General features: G+C 37.8%; 2 protein-coding genes across 4 annotated transcripts in view; both read right to left on the bottom strand.

Moving 5' to 3' along the window:
- ebf2 (EBF transcription factor 2) overlaps nucleotides 1-6,204 on the bottom strand; it is a 38,649-nt gene extending 32,445 nt beyond the window's left edge. For 2 of the 3 annotated variants that reach the window (XM_056247367.1, XM_056247369.1), the window contains exons 1-5: nucleotides 6,029-6,204; nucleotides 4,295-4,451; nucleotides 3,245-3,308; nucleotides 2,882-2,937; nucleotides 2,707-2,780 (exon numbers count right to left, since the gene is read on the bottom strand). In XM_056247367.1, coding sequence (XP_056103342.1) covers nucleotides 2,707-2,780; nucleotides 2,882-2,937; nucleotides 3,245-3,308; nucleotides 4,295-4,451; nucleotides 6,029-6,162 — 485 coding nt within the window. In that variant the 5' untranslated portion in view covers nucleotides 6,163-6,204. The remainder of the gene's footprint in view (nucleotides 1-2,706; nucleotides 2,781-2,881; nucleotides 2,938-3,244; nucleotides 3,309-4,294; nucleotides 4,452-6,028) is intronic. The other variant, XM_056247368.1, reaches the window with a different exon arrangement.
- Nucleotides 6,205-15,935: 9,731 nt separating this feature from the next.
- sebox (SEBOX homeobox) lies at nucleotides 15,936-17,771 on the bottom strand. Its single transcript, XM_056247377.1, has 3 exons — nucleotides 17,600-17,771; nucleotides 16,682-16,884; nucleotides 15,936-16,595 (listed from the first exon to the last, which is right to left on the bottom strand). Exons 1-3 carry the CDS (start codon nucleotides 17,697-17,699, stop codon nucleotides 15,936-15,938), a joined length of 963 nt encoding a protein of 320 aa, XP_056103352.1. The 5' UTR covers nucleotides 17,700-17,771.
- Nucleotides 17,772-18,333: the final 562 nt, after the last annotated feature.

The following is an 18,333-nucleotide window of genomic DNA, read 5'->3' as shown; positions in this document are numbered from 1 at the left end:
CCCCCCCGTCAGACAGAGTCACTCCCCAGCTGTGTGGCCTGCCCTCTGCACCCCCTTCCCCATCAGCTCTGTTATTAACCAGCTGTGAGCGCCCACTCGGGCATCTGCTGGCTACACAATGGGGGCAGAGCCAATTCTGAGTCCCCTTCTGCCCTCCCTAATGCTGTCCTGAAGCCTGAGGTCACTGCACACCCCCTGTCTCTTCTGTCTCCTGTGACACTTGCTGTTCCTTTTTCTCTCAGTCCAGCTACCATATACTCTCTTGGACATTGTGCTTGTGCTTGTTCCAAACCCAGGCTCATTGAGAAAACGTGCCTGTGGCGACATACATGCAAAAATGACATTACGTTGTGTCGTGCACGTTTCGCAACACTTTTTTTAAAGTGAAAAGTCAAGTGACGCTAAACGAGTTTTTTCGGTTTTATCTGAAACAGACGAACGTGAATCTTTTATTATGTTTTAAGGCAAGGTTTTATTATGTTGGTTGTTGTACGTATCACAGCAGCTCGCAAATTAAATGTGCGGTGAGTGAGGGTGAAGGTTAACGCTCTATTGCGTTTGAAAACAACGGGATAGTTAAAGGGATAGTTCACCCGAAAATGAAAATTAATCATATAAAGCGACCGTTTCTCTTCAGAATATTTTGACTAAACCGCTCAATTCATATGGATTAGTTTTACGATCTCTTTTTGAAGCGTCAAAGTGGTAGTTGCGTATCTGTCAATGGAGGGAGAGAAAACTCTCAGATTTCATCAAAAAGATCTTCATTTGTGTTCCGAAGTCTTACGGGTTTAGAACAACATAAAGGTTGTTATTAATGACAGAATTTTCATGTTTGAGTGAACTAACACTTTAACTATAAGTCAAACGTGAGATAAAATCACATTTACTAAAGCAACCATGCAATTTTAGTGTTCTTCTACAAGTCTTTGAGCTCTTTTATCGTGACTTGTTTCACTGGACTCGTACTTTGCAAGTGCAATGCTGTACCAGGTGATGTTAAGTGATGGTCTTAAAATGTACAGGTGAAACTCGAAAAATTCGAATATCGTGCAAAAGTTCATTAATTTCAGTAATTCAACTTAAAAGGTGAAACTAATATATTATATAGACTCATTACATGCAAAGTGCGATATTTCAAGCCTTTATTTGTTATAATTTTGATGATTATGGCTTATAGCTATGAAAAACTTTTCACAATATTCTAATTTTGAATTTGGGGTTTTCATAAGCTGTAAGCCATAATCATCAAAATTATAACAAATAAAGGCTTGAAATATCACACTTTGCATGTATTGAGTCTAATATATTAGTTTCACCTTTTAAGTTGAATTACTGAAATAAAAGAACTTTTGCATGATATTCAAATTTTTCGAGTTTCACCTGTATTTGTTTACAAATGATACACTTTGGTCAAAGTGTTTTGAGGTCATAACATAGTATTGTGCAAGGAATTGTGCGAAAATAAGTTTTATTAATTACAATCTGCCCCTGTAATCATATTTCTTTTGTGTGTGAAAAGAAATAAAAGTTGTTGCTGTGTTATTGCCTCTAGTGTTCGTTTCAGCTGGAACCTGCAGTGATTTGTATGCATTGGTAAGGGTTTTGAGTTCTGCAAAAATATAGTTGCGAGTGAATGTTCTGTCATCTTTGCGGGAATGATTGTAGAAAGTAACATTTATTTTTAGCAAAACTATGAGAGAGAATAGCACATACCAGGCACATGCCATTTAACCATAGATCAGTACAATATGCGTCAAATGACTAAACATGCCATCGTTTCCAAATACCTCTGTTTTCACAGACCACACTACAATGTGAAACCGCCACTTTCAAATTTATCCACATCTGAGAGCATCTTCAAAAATCTCAGGTTTTCGCAGGACAAAAACACAATCTCATTGACGGAAGGCCAAGATGTAGAAAAAAAGATGTTTCCAAAACGTAGCCTTAGTATCTTCTGTGAACACTCTTAATGAACATCACTGTGGGCTTATAGTGAAACTGACTCAAGAAATGTTTTTGGTTGTTAGAAGACTGGAAATTCAGTATTGTTTCCTGAAGATGTATTTCTACCAAGGGATTCAAACACAGAAGCTACTACTGCTATTAAAGACAAAGTAGTTCTTAAAAGATACATTTTTGTAACATTTTAATGATCTAAAGAACTGTTTTCCACTATAAAGAACCTTTTGCACAGTGGAAATGTTACATGGATGTTAAAGGTTCCTCATGAAACCATTGATGCCAGAACCTATATTTTTAAAGGGATACTCCACCCAAAAATGAAAATTCTGTCATAATTTTCTCGCCCTCAAGTTGTTGCAAACCTGTATGAGTTTCTTTCTTCTGCTGAACACAAAGGAAGATATTTTGAAGAACGATTGGAACATTGGCACCATTGACTTCCATAGTATTATTTTTTTCTACTATGGAAGTCAATGGTGCCAAACAACTGTTTGGTTCCAATCGTTCTTCAAAATATCTTCCCTTGTGTTCAGCAGAAGAAAGAAACTCATACAGGTTTGCAACAACTTGAGGGCGAGAAAATTATGACAGAATTTTCATTTTTGGGTGGAGTATCCCTTTAAGAATTGTGATTTAGAAGTGGCTGGAGTATGGATCATTGTACAGCAAATTTGCGGCACTCTTTCAGACATTTTTCAGACAATAGCACATATTGGTTTGATTGTGTTTTTTACTCACCTGCACATGACCTCATGAGTTAGCAGAACACGACACATTTCTGGATTCTTGTTCTGTCCTTCATATGAGATGGGCTGAACAACGTAAAACAGAGTTTAAAAGAGGTCATCAACACACACAGCAAAACTAAGAACAAGTTTCTAGTGGCTAGAAGACAAAGAAACTGGTGCTTTACCTGTTTAGTGACTGAATCAATGAGACGTGCATATAGGTCTTGTTCTGTGCGAACACCTGTGAACAAAAACAACAAACCAACCTTGTTGATGTCACACTCTGAAACAAATGTACAAACTTGGAACCACATTGCCACTGGATCAAATAGTACGAGAGAGTTGGGCAATAGCAGCTTTATTACAATCAGTTGTTTCTTTGTTAGGTAAACTAAAATATATAATGTACATGTATAATATAAATCACACGATGATGGCTTTTCTTTGCTGCAAAAACTAAAAATGTGGAATGCTATATATATTTCTCAACAGACAGAATATCTCCGTGGACATAAAGGTCTATATGAGAAGAGAAATGATGAGCTTACCATTACTATAGAGGAGCTGGAGTTTGTAGTGAGTTCCATTGTTGGTCTTTTCTCCCGTCTGCTCCTTAGAAGAACAGCAGGGAAAGGCAAGGGAAGGACAAAGAATTTTGATTAAGCTACACAAAATTAACATTTAAATACGGGAGTTCATGGTTGAGTATTGTCTACACAACAATATATATATTTTTAATAATCACAACAAGCAAGTGGTACATTTTCAAAAGTCAAATCTCATGGCTTTACCATGGTAGAGACTGCTAAATTACTGTTAGTCACCCTTAACTGTATACATTGGGTACAGTGAAAACATTTATTGTTTTAAGCAATAATAAGCAAACTTATTGTAAAACTCATGGCTGTGTCATGTATTTATTACAACTTTTGATGAAGAGATACAATTACAAACATTACAGATTCTATATAAAGTTAGGTAATGTAAGTGCATTTTCTAATGTGACAACTATTACTGTAATATATTTAGTAACAAGAGTGATTTGAAACATGTATCTTGCATTGTTGCACTGCATTTACTGTTAAAACGAAATTGAAAGAAGATCTTGTGCTCTCATTATGTTCAAATATTGCATTGTGAAACAATGATTACTTGGAAAGAAAATATGTAGGCTACAACTGTAATGAAAGCATGAGATTATGTTTTGGCAAAAAAAAATGGCTTGTGTTTTGCAAGTGTGATCAGTTTGAGTTTTAAAATTACCACTTGTGAAGAAAAAAACAGTAATAGGTACTAATTTTTTTGAGTTTGAGAGCCTGCATTAGGCTATCTTGCCTACCAAGGATGGATGAAAAGTAAGGAAAAAAATGGACATCAACAAGCAGGAAGATTTGGAAGGAAGGAGTTGATGTTGTAAAATAAGTGTCCAAGAATGGCTTCTCTAGTTGTTCTGTATTTTTAAATATTCCATACATCCTGTGTGTTTTATAAGGTTTTGTGTTTTCTCTTAAAGCTCAAGCTTTAACTCTACATAGCAAACATCATTAAAAATCCAGAAATGTTCAATCATGTGAAACATGCTATAGTATAGAATATACCTTGTCCTGCTCCACAAAGTCCACAAATGCTGTCCTCTCCACTTCCACAGGCTGCCCACTGCGATCATAGAGTGCCAGAACAAAATGGAAGAAGTTGGACTTTCTGAGATTGGAGGGAGGCTGTTTTTCAAAGTGAGCACGGGATAAGGCCACTCCACTGTGGATGTAGAGTTTATTTCAGACAGTTTATTTCATCATTTTTTCACAATTCATATAACTGACTATTGATATAATACCATCAACTAAATTCAACATAAGCTCAGTACAATTCTTAATGCATGTCCCGGACAAGATCAAAATGAAAAATACTTTCACATTTGGAGCTACATTTCCACTGATTCCACCTATTAAAAATGTCTGCTAGTGTCGGAATCTTTATAACATATTCTGATCATTGTTGTCACGATTAAAAAAAGTGTTATAAAAGCCTAATTTCGAAAATGTTTGTTTCATTTTTATTATGCTCTCACCAAATTTGATTACAAGTTCTACATTTTTTTTAAATGTTGAATTTGTTTTCTTTATGTGTGTTTGCAGCAATATCAGATGGGCTATATCAAAAGTCTTTAAAAGGCACAGTGTGCACTTGATGAACAACCCAAATGTAGCCATTTTTTTTTTATTACAATTATGATTGTTTTAATAATGTATCATTTGAAGATATAACTTATGCACACGGACTTCTTTAATTAATTCAGGTAAAATTTTAAAAAGCTGGAAAGAAGCTACAGTCTTTAGCGCAACATGGCTACACTGTACAGAAAGCAAAAAGCAAATTTACTACGAAATTATTTATAGTCCTAGATAGACCTGACAACAAACAGCTGTCTGCATTTCTTAAAAGCAGAATTGATGTTTTGGTGGAAACGCAGCTCTGGGCAGTTGTTAACATCGATACATTTAGCTATGAAAGAAATCAGATACAGATTTCGACTTATCAAAACATACACATTTAAAGGCGATCAGTAGATTTGTGTGTTTTCGTTAATAGTAATAGGCTATATCGATTATTAGCCTAATTTGAATTACCACTGCATCCAACTTTTAATGATTTGATTTTGAATTCCTAAAATTATTCAATTGTGCATATCAAAGTTCGACTGGATTAAACATTGCCTATTCTTAAAGAATAGGCTATGTCGGCGACTCTTGAAATGAGCAAGAAATGAAAAGCAAACAAGAACGTCACAAACAATCGCCGTTCAAGTGACGTGCTCGAGCATCTTAAAGTCTACAATAGGCTACAATAGGGTTTCATTGTATCTTGTTTGCCTCTTTCATTCGGCTCGTGACTCTGTCACCTCAAACTACAACAGCAGTGAAGACTGAGCTCTGGAGCTATTAATCTCCGGTGTCATTTTACATCCACAACCACAAAACAGCCCAACCTGTTGCTGTAGACATTTTTAGTTATAGAAAACAAAAGTTAACTGATAGTTCGTGGTTGACGACGTTTACTACTAGCATACTAATACTAGCCTACTATAGGCTACACTAACAACCGCACGTGGGGGAAAAACATTTTGACAACTCAAGCAAATTGTTTTTAGGCTAACAGTTTAATCTTTTTAATCCTATATGTGTGCTCTGTTCTTTTGGAAACAGTTTAACATTTTTTTTTGTAGTAGCCTATGCTTGTTATTTGAGGCTAAATTCACTCATGACAGAACTGTCAATAAAGAAAATGTTTAGGTGGTGTTTTTGTATGTAAAAAATCAATGCAGAATAGCCTACCTCTGTGCCGCTATGTTTGCATCAATAACTCCGACATTCCGCACCCAAGAACGAACAGAATCCATTTCTTCTTCAAAAGTTGTCACTTTCAACTCGGTGATGGTTCTTGTCGAGTGATCTTGACTCCCAAACATTTACCACAAAATTGGAATGACAAGGTAACCCTCTTGTGTAAAACTGCACTTGCTTACAGCAAACAGTCAAAAATAATCGGAAGATTCTCCTGATGACTCAATTGAACGATTTCCCGAGGATTTGGGAAGACCGAGATTCTCCGAAATGGCCCGTGATGTCCTCCGTGGTTCTTTTTTGGAAGTTTTTTTTTTTGTTGGAAACTTGCTTTCTTGGCGTAGGTTTATCCTTTTTCGAGACCCATTCAAAGTCGTCCACTCGCTCACCTGTTCTACGAGAAGAACATTCACTTCCCAAACAACGTCTGCAGATGTGCTGCTACGGATAAACCCACTCAGGATACGAGTTAAAACATCCACGAGATGCTCTGAAGAGGTGTCGTGTTCTGCCCTGTACCCTGTAACTGGTGAGGATGGGGATGGAGCCCGTTTAAAACCATAAGACCGTGATGATGCTGCGAGAGTCTGTTGGGACCTATTGTATGAATGGGTTGCAGAGCTCGAAAAGGAGGAGGGGCAAATCCGTATTTGGAGAACTGAAAGGTCCCCCTTTTTGTGGCGTTTTTGCAGTCTGACTATATTCAAAGAACATCGCTTACCAAATTAAAAAGTCATTTTTTTTATGTATAGGGGTCCGTATTTCAGACTTCTTGCAGTTACTGACTGTTTGTTGGAATAGCCTAAAATACATCGCTGCATGACTATCAGGACACATCTTTGGACAATTAAATATAAAGAAATTTCAGTGACTTTTTTTTCCTCATGGATTTCAAGAATTACAGGTCTATATTAAACAGCCTAAAGCATATATGACTTTTTTTTAATTATTTGTTTGTTTGGGTGTTATGATTATTTATTTAGGCTATATCTTTAAAATATGTAGCCTAAGTAGCCTAAATGTATCGGTTACAAAGAAAAAACGAATCGCAAATGAGTTTGAACGACTGACATCTGCGGGTAGAAAGCAGCAGACGGGCAAAACAATGAGATTTTTCGAAAGTTTTTTTTAGACCATTTCCTCTCTGTAAGAAGAAGCTTTTCCATCTTTTCTTGCTACTGGATAGGGTTATTGTCTGTGCGTGCGGCTCAAATAACTAAACAATGAATGTGAGCCCCCCCACCAAACACACACACACACACACACACCACCACCACCACCACCCGGCTTATACCAACCATCTGCCAGCACGCCTCGAGTCAGCTGTTCAGCCTATTATGTGACCTGTTGCGGAATCCACGCGCACTCTGCAACATATAGCACTCACCGTTTCCTAAATCACTAGCCACACCACTTGTACTTCATATGTTTAGCCTATATAAAATTTTTATAGTTGTTTATTTTGTAATCGATAATACATATTTCGTAACCCTTTTCTTATCTTAAAAAATAAATAAATACATAATTAAATAAACCGGCCTTACTGGATAGCAGATGCTTTACGCGTGAATGTGATTAACCACTAGCCTAATTAACCACCCCAATCGCAATTTCGGACGAATAGGCTATAGGCTTACGGTGTGATTAGTATGAAAATGTAAGATTTGTATGTAAAAAGTATATGAATCTCTATCCCTATGGCTACATTACTCCTCAGCAGAACGTATAGGCCTACGAAACAAACGAAATGAAAATGAATTTGTAACAGATTAAAATTTGCCTGAGTAGGCTACGCGCATCTATTCCGCCGAATCAGTAGCCAGGCCTATTATCGAACTCCGTTCATTTACTTGGCCTACATTAAAACACACTATCATATCAAGAAAAAAAATGTTGGGCTAGGCCTGAGGTGAATTTCATTCTAAGATTAAAAAAAGACGTGATTTAGAAACAATCCTTCATTTCCAGATTGGTTATTTTATCATTAGATATATTAGGCCTAATTACTTTATCATTAAAAAGCCTATACTACACTCACTCAAATAGCCGAATGTTCTGCCAGCAGGTGTTTGTTTGTGTGCGTTAGCTGAGCATTAACTTTGTGCATAATAGGCTATGCAACAACAGCAACATTTGTAGAACTCTTTGGTTCGGTCTTAGGGTATTATTTTACGGAACTTGGTTTAAGACCAATAAATAGCCTACTTTTTGTTTAATATTTAGGTCTTCGTAATGTGATCAATGCGACATTTTCTGAGAAGACCAATAGAAACAGAACACGCCCCTTTGAAGAGGAGAATGATGCGCAACCAATCAACTAGATTACTTTCAAAAACATTTCAACGTGTTGTGAAAGAATAGCCTAATATTAGTAGCCTAGGCTATTCATTTTTTGTTTGTGTTTTTAGTGTCCCATCGTTGGCTGTCAAATGCTCGAGACGTCACTGAAATAAACTGATCTCTTCGATTTAAGATATTTTTGTGCAATTGAGCCAGTCTATAAAAATTGTTAGCAAATGTCAAGTCTTGAGATGAACAAAAATAGACCGACTAAGTGTCATTTAATAGCCTACAAAAAGTTTAGAAGCTGCAAAATTCAGTTATTTTACCCATTCAGAAATGTTTTTCTTGATTAATAAGGAAATAGCTACATGCAAGTGATTCTTTTGGTTGGATTTGCCCATTTTTTTCTTAACGGCCTAACTTAGCCCAATCATTTATTAACCAATTTAAGAACTATAAAATATTCAGACAAAATCCACTTTCCGTGTTCATTTTTACGAAATAGGCCGTGATGTTTTACCTTTAAGTTAATTGATAGTCGCATACTTGTACATTAGGCCTCACTTAGTCCTACATTAGCCTAGATAATATTTCCATAGTGTGAAAAAAAAAATTATGCTGGAGAAAAAAAATATGGGCAAAACCGACCCGGCAGTTATCCCCTGGCTATAGGCTCCAGTAGGCTATAGCTTAGGCCTAATGTAAATATTTAGTTTTATATTACCGTATTGGTTGAACTTTAAGACTAAAGAGTAAGTGTCTGGAAGCAGGTCAGCCTCTGTCAAACATACAGGACTGCGACTGACACATCCTTGAAATGCCCCGTATGACACAGGTCGTGATCTGAAGATGGCGAAATCAGGCTGGGCCTATAGGTAGCTAACGAAATCCGAATGTTGAGCAACTGTACCGTTTTTAATTGGCCTTTAAACCTCCATATGGGATAATGCACTGAGCCGCCACTGAGACATGCACCGGCCCATACGAGTCATTATCGGCTTCCATAAGGGTGCGTTAAAGCCTAATAACGAAATCCAATTTTTTAACAAATTTTTTTTGTGAAGCCTTGAACTTATATGGGACAATATAAGACTCGCAGTAGGCCTAAGGAAAAAGTGCCAGTCAGAACTGAAAATAACGGCCCTGGTTAAACAACCAAAAACAACCACAGCTTCCCACACCTCCTCGTTTACTAATCTTCTCCAGAATCCTGCGATCGGTGTGTGAGCGTCGCCTCGTGGTACAATCACACAGAGGCATAAAATCACTTTCCAGAATGTTTTCGTTCACTGTTTCCTGGTGATGGGATGATCTTCCAAACCCTATCCGGACTGCCGACTCTGACTTAAAGAAGCCTATAGAAGCAAAACACTCATCTCATCCGTGAGCACTGCACGGTCCACCCCCTCCTCCAAAAAAAATATTATGTTTCATTAGGCTTTAACTTACCCCCAAGTTTCCAACATCGTCTGGAATTAGCTACTTTGTATTGCTCTCGAGTCTTAGTCATGGTCTTAGTGCCTCCTTAAGACGAATCGCTGTTGCTACTCATTTGTAAGCTTTGGATAAAAACGATGTTGAATAAATTAGGCTACTATTTAAATAAAAACAACTATTTTTTAAAGGTTATGCTTTCCTTATGTATTCGTTTTCATTGGGTTTATTTAATTTATTTGCATTTCTATCAAATGTTGTCATGCCAGTCCAAAGAAAAGAAACATTTCAGGCAAGGAGAGAGGGATGCTATGACATAGGCCACTATTTTTGGTAATGCCTAAAATTATCTTCATTTTCATCCTAAACGACCAAACTCCTTTTATTACATTTATCAATCGGAGACAAATAATAATATATGAAAGCTAAAAGTCATGCATAAAGTAGCCTATAGTGAACTGTTTGCAAGCTTTCGCTGACGAAACAGATGAATGGCTGCATACATACCACACTAGTGGCGGCTCTCTACTGTAAGTCTATGTCATTCTTTGGATAAGAGCAGTTTGCTGTGCCACTCCAGCCCCATTAGTTTCCCCTCTGCACCTTGTTAAAAATGGGCAACAGACATTGTGCCCTTTTGAGACTGCTGTTTGAGATTGTCACGCTCACTGACTCTATAGGGAAAAAAGTTGACCCTTGCAATAGGCTACCTTTTGTATAATGGTATAATAAAAGTTGACCCTTGCAATAGGCTACCTTTTGTATACCACCAGTACCAGATCATTTCCAGTATACTGGACTGACCGCTAATGGGAACCTGCATGTAGTAGGCTATCTCACATTTCATTTCCTAGCAATTCAAAGGCTTCTGATTCTGGTCTGCTTGAGAAACGTCAGAGACGTGAGTCTGTTTGGCTAATATGTTCACTAGCCACAGGAATTGACGTGGAGTTTTACAGCACACACACATAACATTATGTTTATATTGCTATCAATATTGCATTTATTTACTATTCCATTTAGTGTATTATTTACATACATGTGAAATTGTTTATTCATAACAAATGAGATGCTCTTTATTTCTTTTCATGCACAGTTTTCGACTACAGAAATAATTCATTTAACTAAGAGGGGAACATGTGATGTCCTTACATTAATTTGCCACTAGATGGAACTCTTGTGTTTTTTTTAGTTCTGTTTTTTTAACTCTTGTGAACTTTTTTTAGTTCTGGGCACTCATTACATTGTTAAAAAAAATGTGGATTCTTTAGTGTTTCTTGTCTACATAATATGCTACAAAATAAATTAGTTGTAGGCCTATACCAAAATGTTCTTTGCATTCAGAATAGGTCCGGATAGACTTCAGCCTAATAGCGAATGGCAAATTTGACATGTTTCTTATACATGTAATTTTTCCTTAAGGCTCAAATGATGGAATTTTTTTATTGCCACTTTTCTAATAAACTGTTTCTAGTATCTACTTTTAATTTTTGTTTCTATTTTCCATTTTCAATATTTGTCTATGTGTATATGTTTCTGCATATATAACGTACAAGACACTGAAAACTAACAAGAAACTGGAGCGTATCTATCCCTGCATCCTTATGTGCATCAGTCCATCCTAAATAGTAGTCTACATGAGATTAGAACAAGAACATCGTGGTGTGTTAAAAAGAGTATGCCAAAAGTCCCCTTGATGGTCTAGTATTTCTGGTAGGTTGTCAAAAATGTGGATCTGTGCACACTCTAATAGCTGATATTGCCCACAACAAACTATTGCGCTTTGGAGAAGGAATCAGTTCAGAACTACAAACGTGAGTACAAAGACCTACAACTATGGCGGATGTGCATCAGAACATGTGTATGTACTGTATATCTGAAACCGCCCCCTACACCCTCAGTATATGAGAGGACAGCCATTTGTAGTGGTGTCCGAAACCATAGTGGACATTATAGAGTGCACTCATTCTATCCCACAGCCAATGTCATCAACAACTTCAGTGGCTTCATGTCTCCGGATGCAGTCGATATAATGGAGAATGATGATGACTGTTGGGTCAAAGGTGTGGTCCACCAAAGAGACTTGAAAAGCAGGCCCCACCAACGTGTCTTGGCATGGGGTTGAAGTGGACCAGTACCTTCCCTTGGACTGGCTCCCGGTATGGATGAAAATGATGGCAAACACCATCCCCCACAATGAAGAATCCTTGTGGAGGATACAGACCTCTCTGTATATCCTGCTGTTCTTCAGGACTTTTGTATCATGGAGAGAACCTGGATATCCCACAAAAAAAGTTAAGGAATCTGCCCTTCCCATCACATACTGCCTGCAGAAAGGTAGAGCTTCCTATTGATGTAGTCTTGGCCAGTGGGTCCAGTGTTAGTCTTGATTCGGCCATGACTTCCTTCTATGGCACCCACACACTGGCCAAGGCCAACGTTGTTAAGCTCTTGGACAGTTGGCAACTTGCTGCAATCTTTATGATTCCGGCGTGAACCAGCTGCACAGAGGCTACTCGAACCCGAAAGGCCCCGGGACAGAAAGATGTGGCTGCCAGGACATGGTTATCAGTATAGTTATGTGGTGTCCTGGGCCATGTGGCAACATCCTTATTAAGGCGTCCATAGAGACCCGGCTCAGTTTGAAGTTCACCTTCAGGTCCTGCTTACCATCAAAGTATAATTTTAGCACAGGTACAGTATATTGCAATACAGTTGGAACACTGAAACATTCTACCCTGGAATGTGCAACAGAACACCTTTGATGAGTGTTCCGTTTGGATGGCCTTTCTTTGTTGTGTATCATTTTGCTGTCCAGGTGAATTTTTAAACAAACATGTGCCAACTGTAACATTAATACTGTAATGATATTTATGAATCATTGACCCGATTCGTTCAAAAAAGCTGAATGTTCAAGAACAAAACACCACTCTGTGTTGAAGACGGGACTGTGCTTTTTTTTTTTTTTTGGAACTTTAGTTGGCGAAATTGACAATGCTGTGTCTAAAACTTACTTACTGTTAAACTTTTTTTGTAAACTTACTTACAAAAAAAAGTAGGCTATTCTTGCTCATGATTTCGCTTTACTATATCATGTTATAAACACAAAAACAACAACTCATGGGCTATTGTAAAGTCGTGTCTTGAATTTTGAGGGCATTTTTTTTTCTTCTCATTTTGGTGGCGTTTCCAAACGTCCACGACGCTATTTTACTCCAACACACCAGACTAGCTTTCTTGTTGTTTAGCTTAATGGAGGTGTGTTAATGTTGGTTTCATTTCACAGCAGTGACAGTGCGAAGTTTAGGTCAAACACGATAGTTACCGGGCTGTCTGTCACCAATGAAGGCAAGTCAGTCAGGGAGATGTAGATGCTCTGCAGGGCGCTGGTTGTTGTTGTTGGTTCTTTGACGAGGCATGTGGGATGAGGGGAAAAAGCGGCGGCTCGGTCTGTCTTGCAGAATCAGAACTTTTAAATTCAGTTGTCGGGGACATGCTTATGCCGAGTTCAGACTGCACGATTTTAGCCCCGATTTTGGCTCGCCGACAGGTTTTGAGAAATCGCCGACAAATGCCCGAAATCACAGGCAAATCGGTGCTCGTTCACGCGAGTGACAATCACGCAGTGTGAATGAGCAAAGACGCGATCTGAGAGAATCGCCGACGAGTCGCCGACGCCCATGAGATATTTGGCATGCTAAATATCTGGACCTGTCGGCGATTCACAATCCTGCTGTGTGAATGTGTTCTGACTGAAAACTACATCGGCGATGACCGACAGCCAATGAGAGAGCAAGATACAGGGAGGAGGAGGAGGAGTTATAGACCAGAATATCAGTATTTTAATAGATAGGCCTATATTTACAATTATATCAAACAGAAACAAAGCACAAACATTTGTATGACCAGCAGAAACAGCAGGACATTTGCAAAATTATTTATTTACCCCCAACTCTATTTGCAAAACACAGTCCTTGCTCCCCTCGTCTTCCCAACCATTTCCAGCATAAACTGTTTATTTATTTTTTCATTTTCGCTACAAATCAGTGCACAGACAATTTGTAGGCTATCATTTTTAATAACAAATTCAGTGTCGCGCGAGAACTCCGGTCTCACGCACGCGCGCGTGATCTTCCGTTATTTCCTATCACTTCTCGCGTTTGTTTGGTTGTGAAACGTAGTTTGCGGACCAGGTAGAAGTTGTCGGCGATTCTTTCTTTTGTAAAGTCATGCAGTGTGAAACCTCCTGTCGCCGATTCATCGTGCAGTGTGAACACAGCAGCAACTGAATGTTACCCCAGATAGTCATGCAGTGTGAAAACAACAGTGACCCGATTATTTTGAAAATCGTGCAGTCTGAACTCGGCATTAAAGGTAGCCTACCCTCTAGCGGATAAAAGACAAAACTGCATGCATTTTGCGGAAGAACATTGTTTTGGTTGTGATTCGGCTCTGCTTTACTGTGCGAATGAATATGGTTCTTTCTCATAACTAAAAATAAGAGAGAGGGATTATTCTACTGCTCACAAACATTCACCACTAGGCTTAAGAGATACAACCATTTTAGATGGAAAGGATCTCAAGCTGACTATAGCTGAAGAAGTTAGGCTACTGACCTATGGCATTCCTTGAAATAAATTCCATCACAGCGCTACAACCATGAAATGACTCTTCACAATATATTGCTTTACAATGAACTCTGTTAGAGAGCTAACGTTACATATAGAAATGTATATGTTCAATAAAATACCTTACTCACATCTCCACGTCGCGTTTACAACACTTTTTTTTACATAGTTATGGTAGATACTCAATAATAGTTATCAATAATAATAATAATAATACTAATTTTATGCATCACAGCTTAAAGGTTGGCTCTACTGCCATCTTGTGCTGTATGAAAGAATGATCTGGAGGCTCAAAAGGAAAATGAAAAGGAATTATACAGGATCACCTAACATTGTGTACCGATCAACCTGTCTATGATTATTATTATATTTCCTGTTTTGCTTCTAACAAAATAAGCACATATCCATTCAATATCTTCCTTTGGATTAAAGGATGTAGCTGCATCAGGAACACACATGCAAGCTGACACACAAAACAGAGTATGACTGTAGATTTGACACCAGGATTATGAGAATTTATTATATTTTCTTTGAAGATTATTTTGTGTGGAGATGATTATGATACATAGAGATCAGTGTCCAGTTATCCCTGTTATTTTCTCCATAATTACTTCGACAGTAATATACTGTTTGGATCTTCAAATCCAAATGTAATCTAAGACCCATAAGCTGATAAAACATGAGCCCTGGGGGTTTTTAATTTTTTTTTATTGTTATCTTTCATTTATTGTTTTTTATTTTGTTTTGTTTTTTACATTTGTTGTTTATTCCCAGGTTTTGTTTTTGTTCTGGTGAGGTGGAATTTTGATTTCATTTCTGTTTCTTGTTATTGCAACACATTGTATTTCACATGTGGTAGTCTTATATTTAAGATTATATAAAACCCCACAATACCTTTGATGTTATGAATAAAAGATTGGTCGAAATTGATTTGCGCATTAGTACATGCTAGATTAATGCAACAATATCCTAATATGTTAAGCAAACAAAGGAGATGTTTACTTGTGAAGAATTACTATTGTCAGATGTAAGTGTAATTTTTATGGCAAAGATACCAATGAATTTGTTAAATGTGAATGTAAATAAATATACAAGTGATTTATTTACATAAATAATAATACACACAATGTGAGCATCTTAGAATACAGAGGAACGTTTTTCAATCACAACCCACAGAAACACGTTGAAAACATTATTTACATTTGTTATACAAAATATTTTGTATTAATTGATATTTTGATGATATTAAGGATTCAGGAGTGCAGGCTTTCTTCTCTTCTTTTGCTGACTGTATCGCAACAATAAAAGCGTTTTCACAATCCTGCCTATGTTGGACAATCCTAAACTAGCTCTTCACATTTGCAGTTGTGCAAAATAGCAAGAACAACAAAAAAGAAGAAGAAGAGGAGGAGGAGGAAGCATGTTCCATTTGCACATATTACTGTAAACATAAGTACCATTAGCACATCTGAGACATTGGAGACAAATACAAGTTCACCAGAGAGAATATTTTTTACAATAGTGTTTATGTAACAATAAATGAAATATTCTGTTTAACAGTCTTCCAGATTGGTGACTACGGCTGCTTTATATATGAGGTCAGAAATATCTCCCAGTGAGGTCTGAGGATAGTGTGTCAAAGCCTGTCTCGGAAGTGCTCCATCTAAACTGGTTTGATGCGTGGGAATCACTTGGTCCACAGACATGGAGGAATACATGGCCTGATTGGCGGGACAGTATGGTTTCAGCTGGTGTCCAGAGAACCCTTCAGGGTGAGCTGTGAAGCAGTGGTTCTGCCAGAGACTGTTCGACTGGTTTTGGAACGGATATTGAGCCAATCTGTCTGATGGACAATTGGAGAAAGATGACACTCCGGTTGTTTCCGAGTGTCTATTCCCCCAGTGTAGGACTCCAGGCAGGTCTGGGGAGATAGAGGGTTGGGGTGGTGTTGGGTGCGGGAGATTTTGAGACCAGGGACTCAGAGCTTGTCTAAGGCTTTGCTGATGGTGACCCGGGCCTCTGTTGACCTCTGTTGCCCTCTCTCTTTGTTCTTGGACGCCAGAATTCAGTTCTGGGTTTAAATCAAGACTGGTTGGTTGAAAGGTAGTGACAGGTATACATCCAGAGCTCATTTCCCCGCCTAGACTTCTCCTTACTGGTGTGGTCAGCTTCTTGCTTTTCATACTGCGAGCCCGTCTGTTCTGGAACCACACCTGGAAATAAATATTAAAATGTCAAATCAAGACGTTGAAATCAAAATAACATCATGATTTGCCTATTCATCGTCCACTACACTTACCTGAATTTTGCTCTCTGGAAGCAGTGTGAGCGCAGCCAGTCTTTCGCGCAGAGTGATGTCTGGATACGGCGTAATCATGAACGCGCGCTCCAATTCTGACAATTGCGCGCGGCTAAAAATCGTCCTCTTCCTTTTTCTCTGCCCATCAGCACTGTAAGTTCTTTCGAGTTCAGGAGAAGACAGCGTATGCTTGGTTGTTACATCTAAAAATTAAAGTCACTTGTTTAGTAAAGTGTAAGAATCTTTCCCGATTCATTTTTAAAGTAAGGTCCCGCGCCCATAGAATTTCTGGGTTCCATAAAGACAGTTCTTAAAAGAACCATTTTAATAATCCAAAGAACCTTCTGTCTAATTGAAAAGTTCAATGGATGTTAAAGATTCTTCATGGAACCATCAATGGAAATAAACAATCGAAGAGTGCTGGTCTTTCTATTTAAAAATAGCGAAAATAACACAAGAAAGAATAAGAACAATGATTATTATTAATTGCTCAAAGTAGTCTCTAACAATCCAAGGTTACACTTTATTTTAAGATGCCATTGTTACAGTGTAATTATATATTTAAGTACTAAGTAATATTAATTAACAACATATTGGGTTTGGTTGAGGGTTAGTTGCATGTAATTATGCATAATTTACTGTTATCACTATGGTAAAAAAAAAAAAGTTAAAATAACTTAAATATGCACCTTAACTAAACTAAAGTTAACAAAACTTAATATTTTAAGTAAAATAGCCTAAAACACGTTCTTTTTGAAGTTAAAACAACACATTAACTATTTATTTTTCTAATGTTGAATTTTAAGTTGTGATAAATCTTTTTTTATAAATATACATGTAATATATGTAACAAGGACACTTTAAAATAATGTGTTACCCAATCCAACAAACGTGTTTAGCCCAAAGTAACATGCTCACCTGTAAACTGGACCATGCTTGTGTTGAAAATAAAATCTCTTTCGGTGTCCACGGTTATTTTTTGAACTAAATCGAACGATTGGTCAAAAAACAATGCCATAGTCCAGTTTGCACTGTAAAAGTTCAGTTCTCGGTCTGAGGTTCCAGTCCTGCTCGCGTCCAGAGACGAAATGTTTCCGAGCGCATTTGAACCCACCTACTTTATACTCGCTGCTTTTCACACCCACACGCTCCTATCGCCCTTCGAGGTGTCGTCGCAGGAACAGCGACAGTCTGAATCAGAGGAGAATACAAACGCTTTCAACTTTGATCCCCCCCCCCCACCCCACCCCACAGGGTAATCCCATAGCATGTCTGGCAACTTCGTGGCCATCTCCTGTCCTGTACTGCCGTGTCGACAGGAAAGCAGAGATCCCGCTTCTGTCTGATGTCTATCAGATCCTTTATCAGGCAAATAACCACAAAACACACTCTCCTCAAAGGCTCAGATGTACAACATCTTTTTTTCCTCACAGAAAATGTTGGTTTTGGACCAAGTTGTTACGAAATCATCAAGCCATAGCCTATATTAAATAAAATGAACCGTAATCAATTAAATTATTAGATAATAATATAGACAGGCACAGGCTATAAATAAAATACTAGGCTATCAAATAAATAAATAGTCAATAAAGAGACCAACTGATATTCCAACAACCTCACAATAAAAGGGGGAATAAATAAAAGCGTTTTGA

The sequence above is a fragment of the Rhinichthys klamathensis genome, unplaced genomic scaffold, assembly GCF_029890125.1.
Source record: "Rhinichthys klamathensis goyatoka isolate OS25496 unplaced genomic scaffold, OSU_Roscu_1.1 h1tg000046l_1, whole genome shotgun sequence".
Taxonomy (NCBI): domain Eukaryota; kingdom Metazoa; phylum Chordata; class Actinopteri; order Cypriniformes; family Leuciscidae; genus Rhinichthys; species Rhinichthys klamathensis.
The sequence above is the reverse complement of the archived record's forward strand: the minus strand, read 5'-3'. Positions and strand labels throughout refer to the sequence as shown.

Coding starts and splice junctions, on each gene's coding strand:
- sebox (XM_056247377.1), bottom strand. CDS start 17,699: ATGGCATTGTTTTTTGACCAATCGTTCGATTTAGTTCAAAAAATAACC. Junction 16,885..17,599: donor AAGCATGGTCCAGTTTACAG/GTGAGCATGTTA, acceptor TTTAATTTTTAG/ATGTAACAACCAAGCATACG. Junction 16,596..16,681: donor TTCCAGAGAGCAAAATTCAG/GTAAGTGTAGTG, acceptor ATTTATTTCCAG/GTGTGGTTCCAGAACAGACG.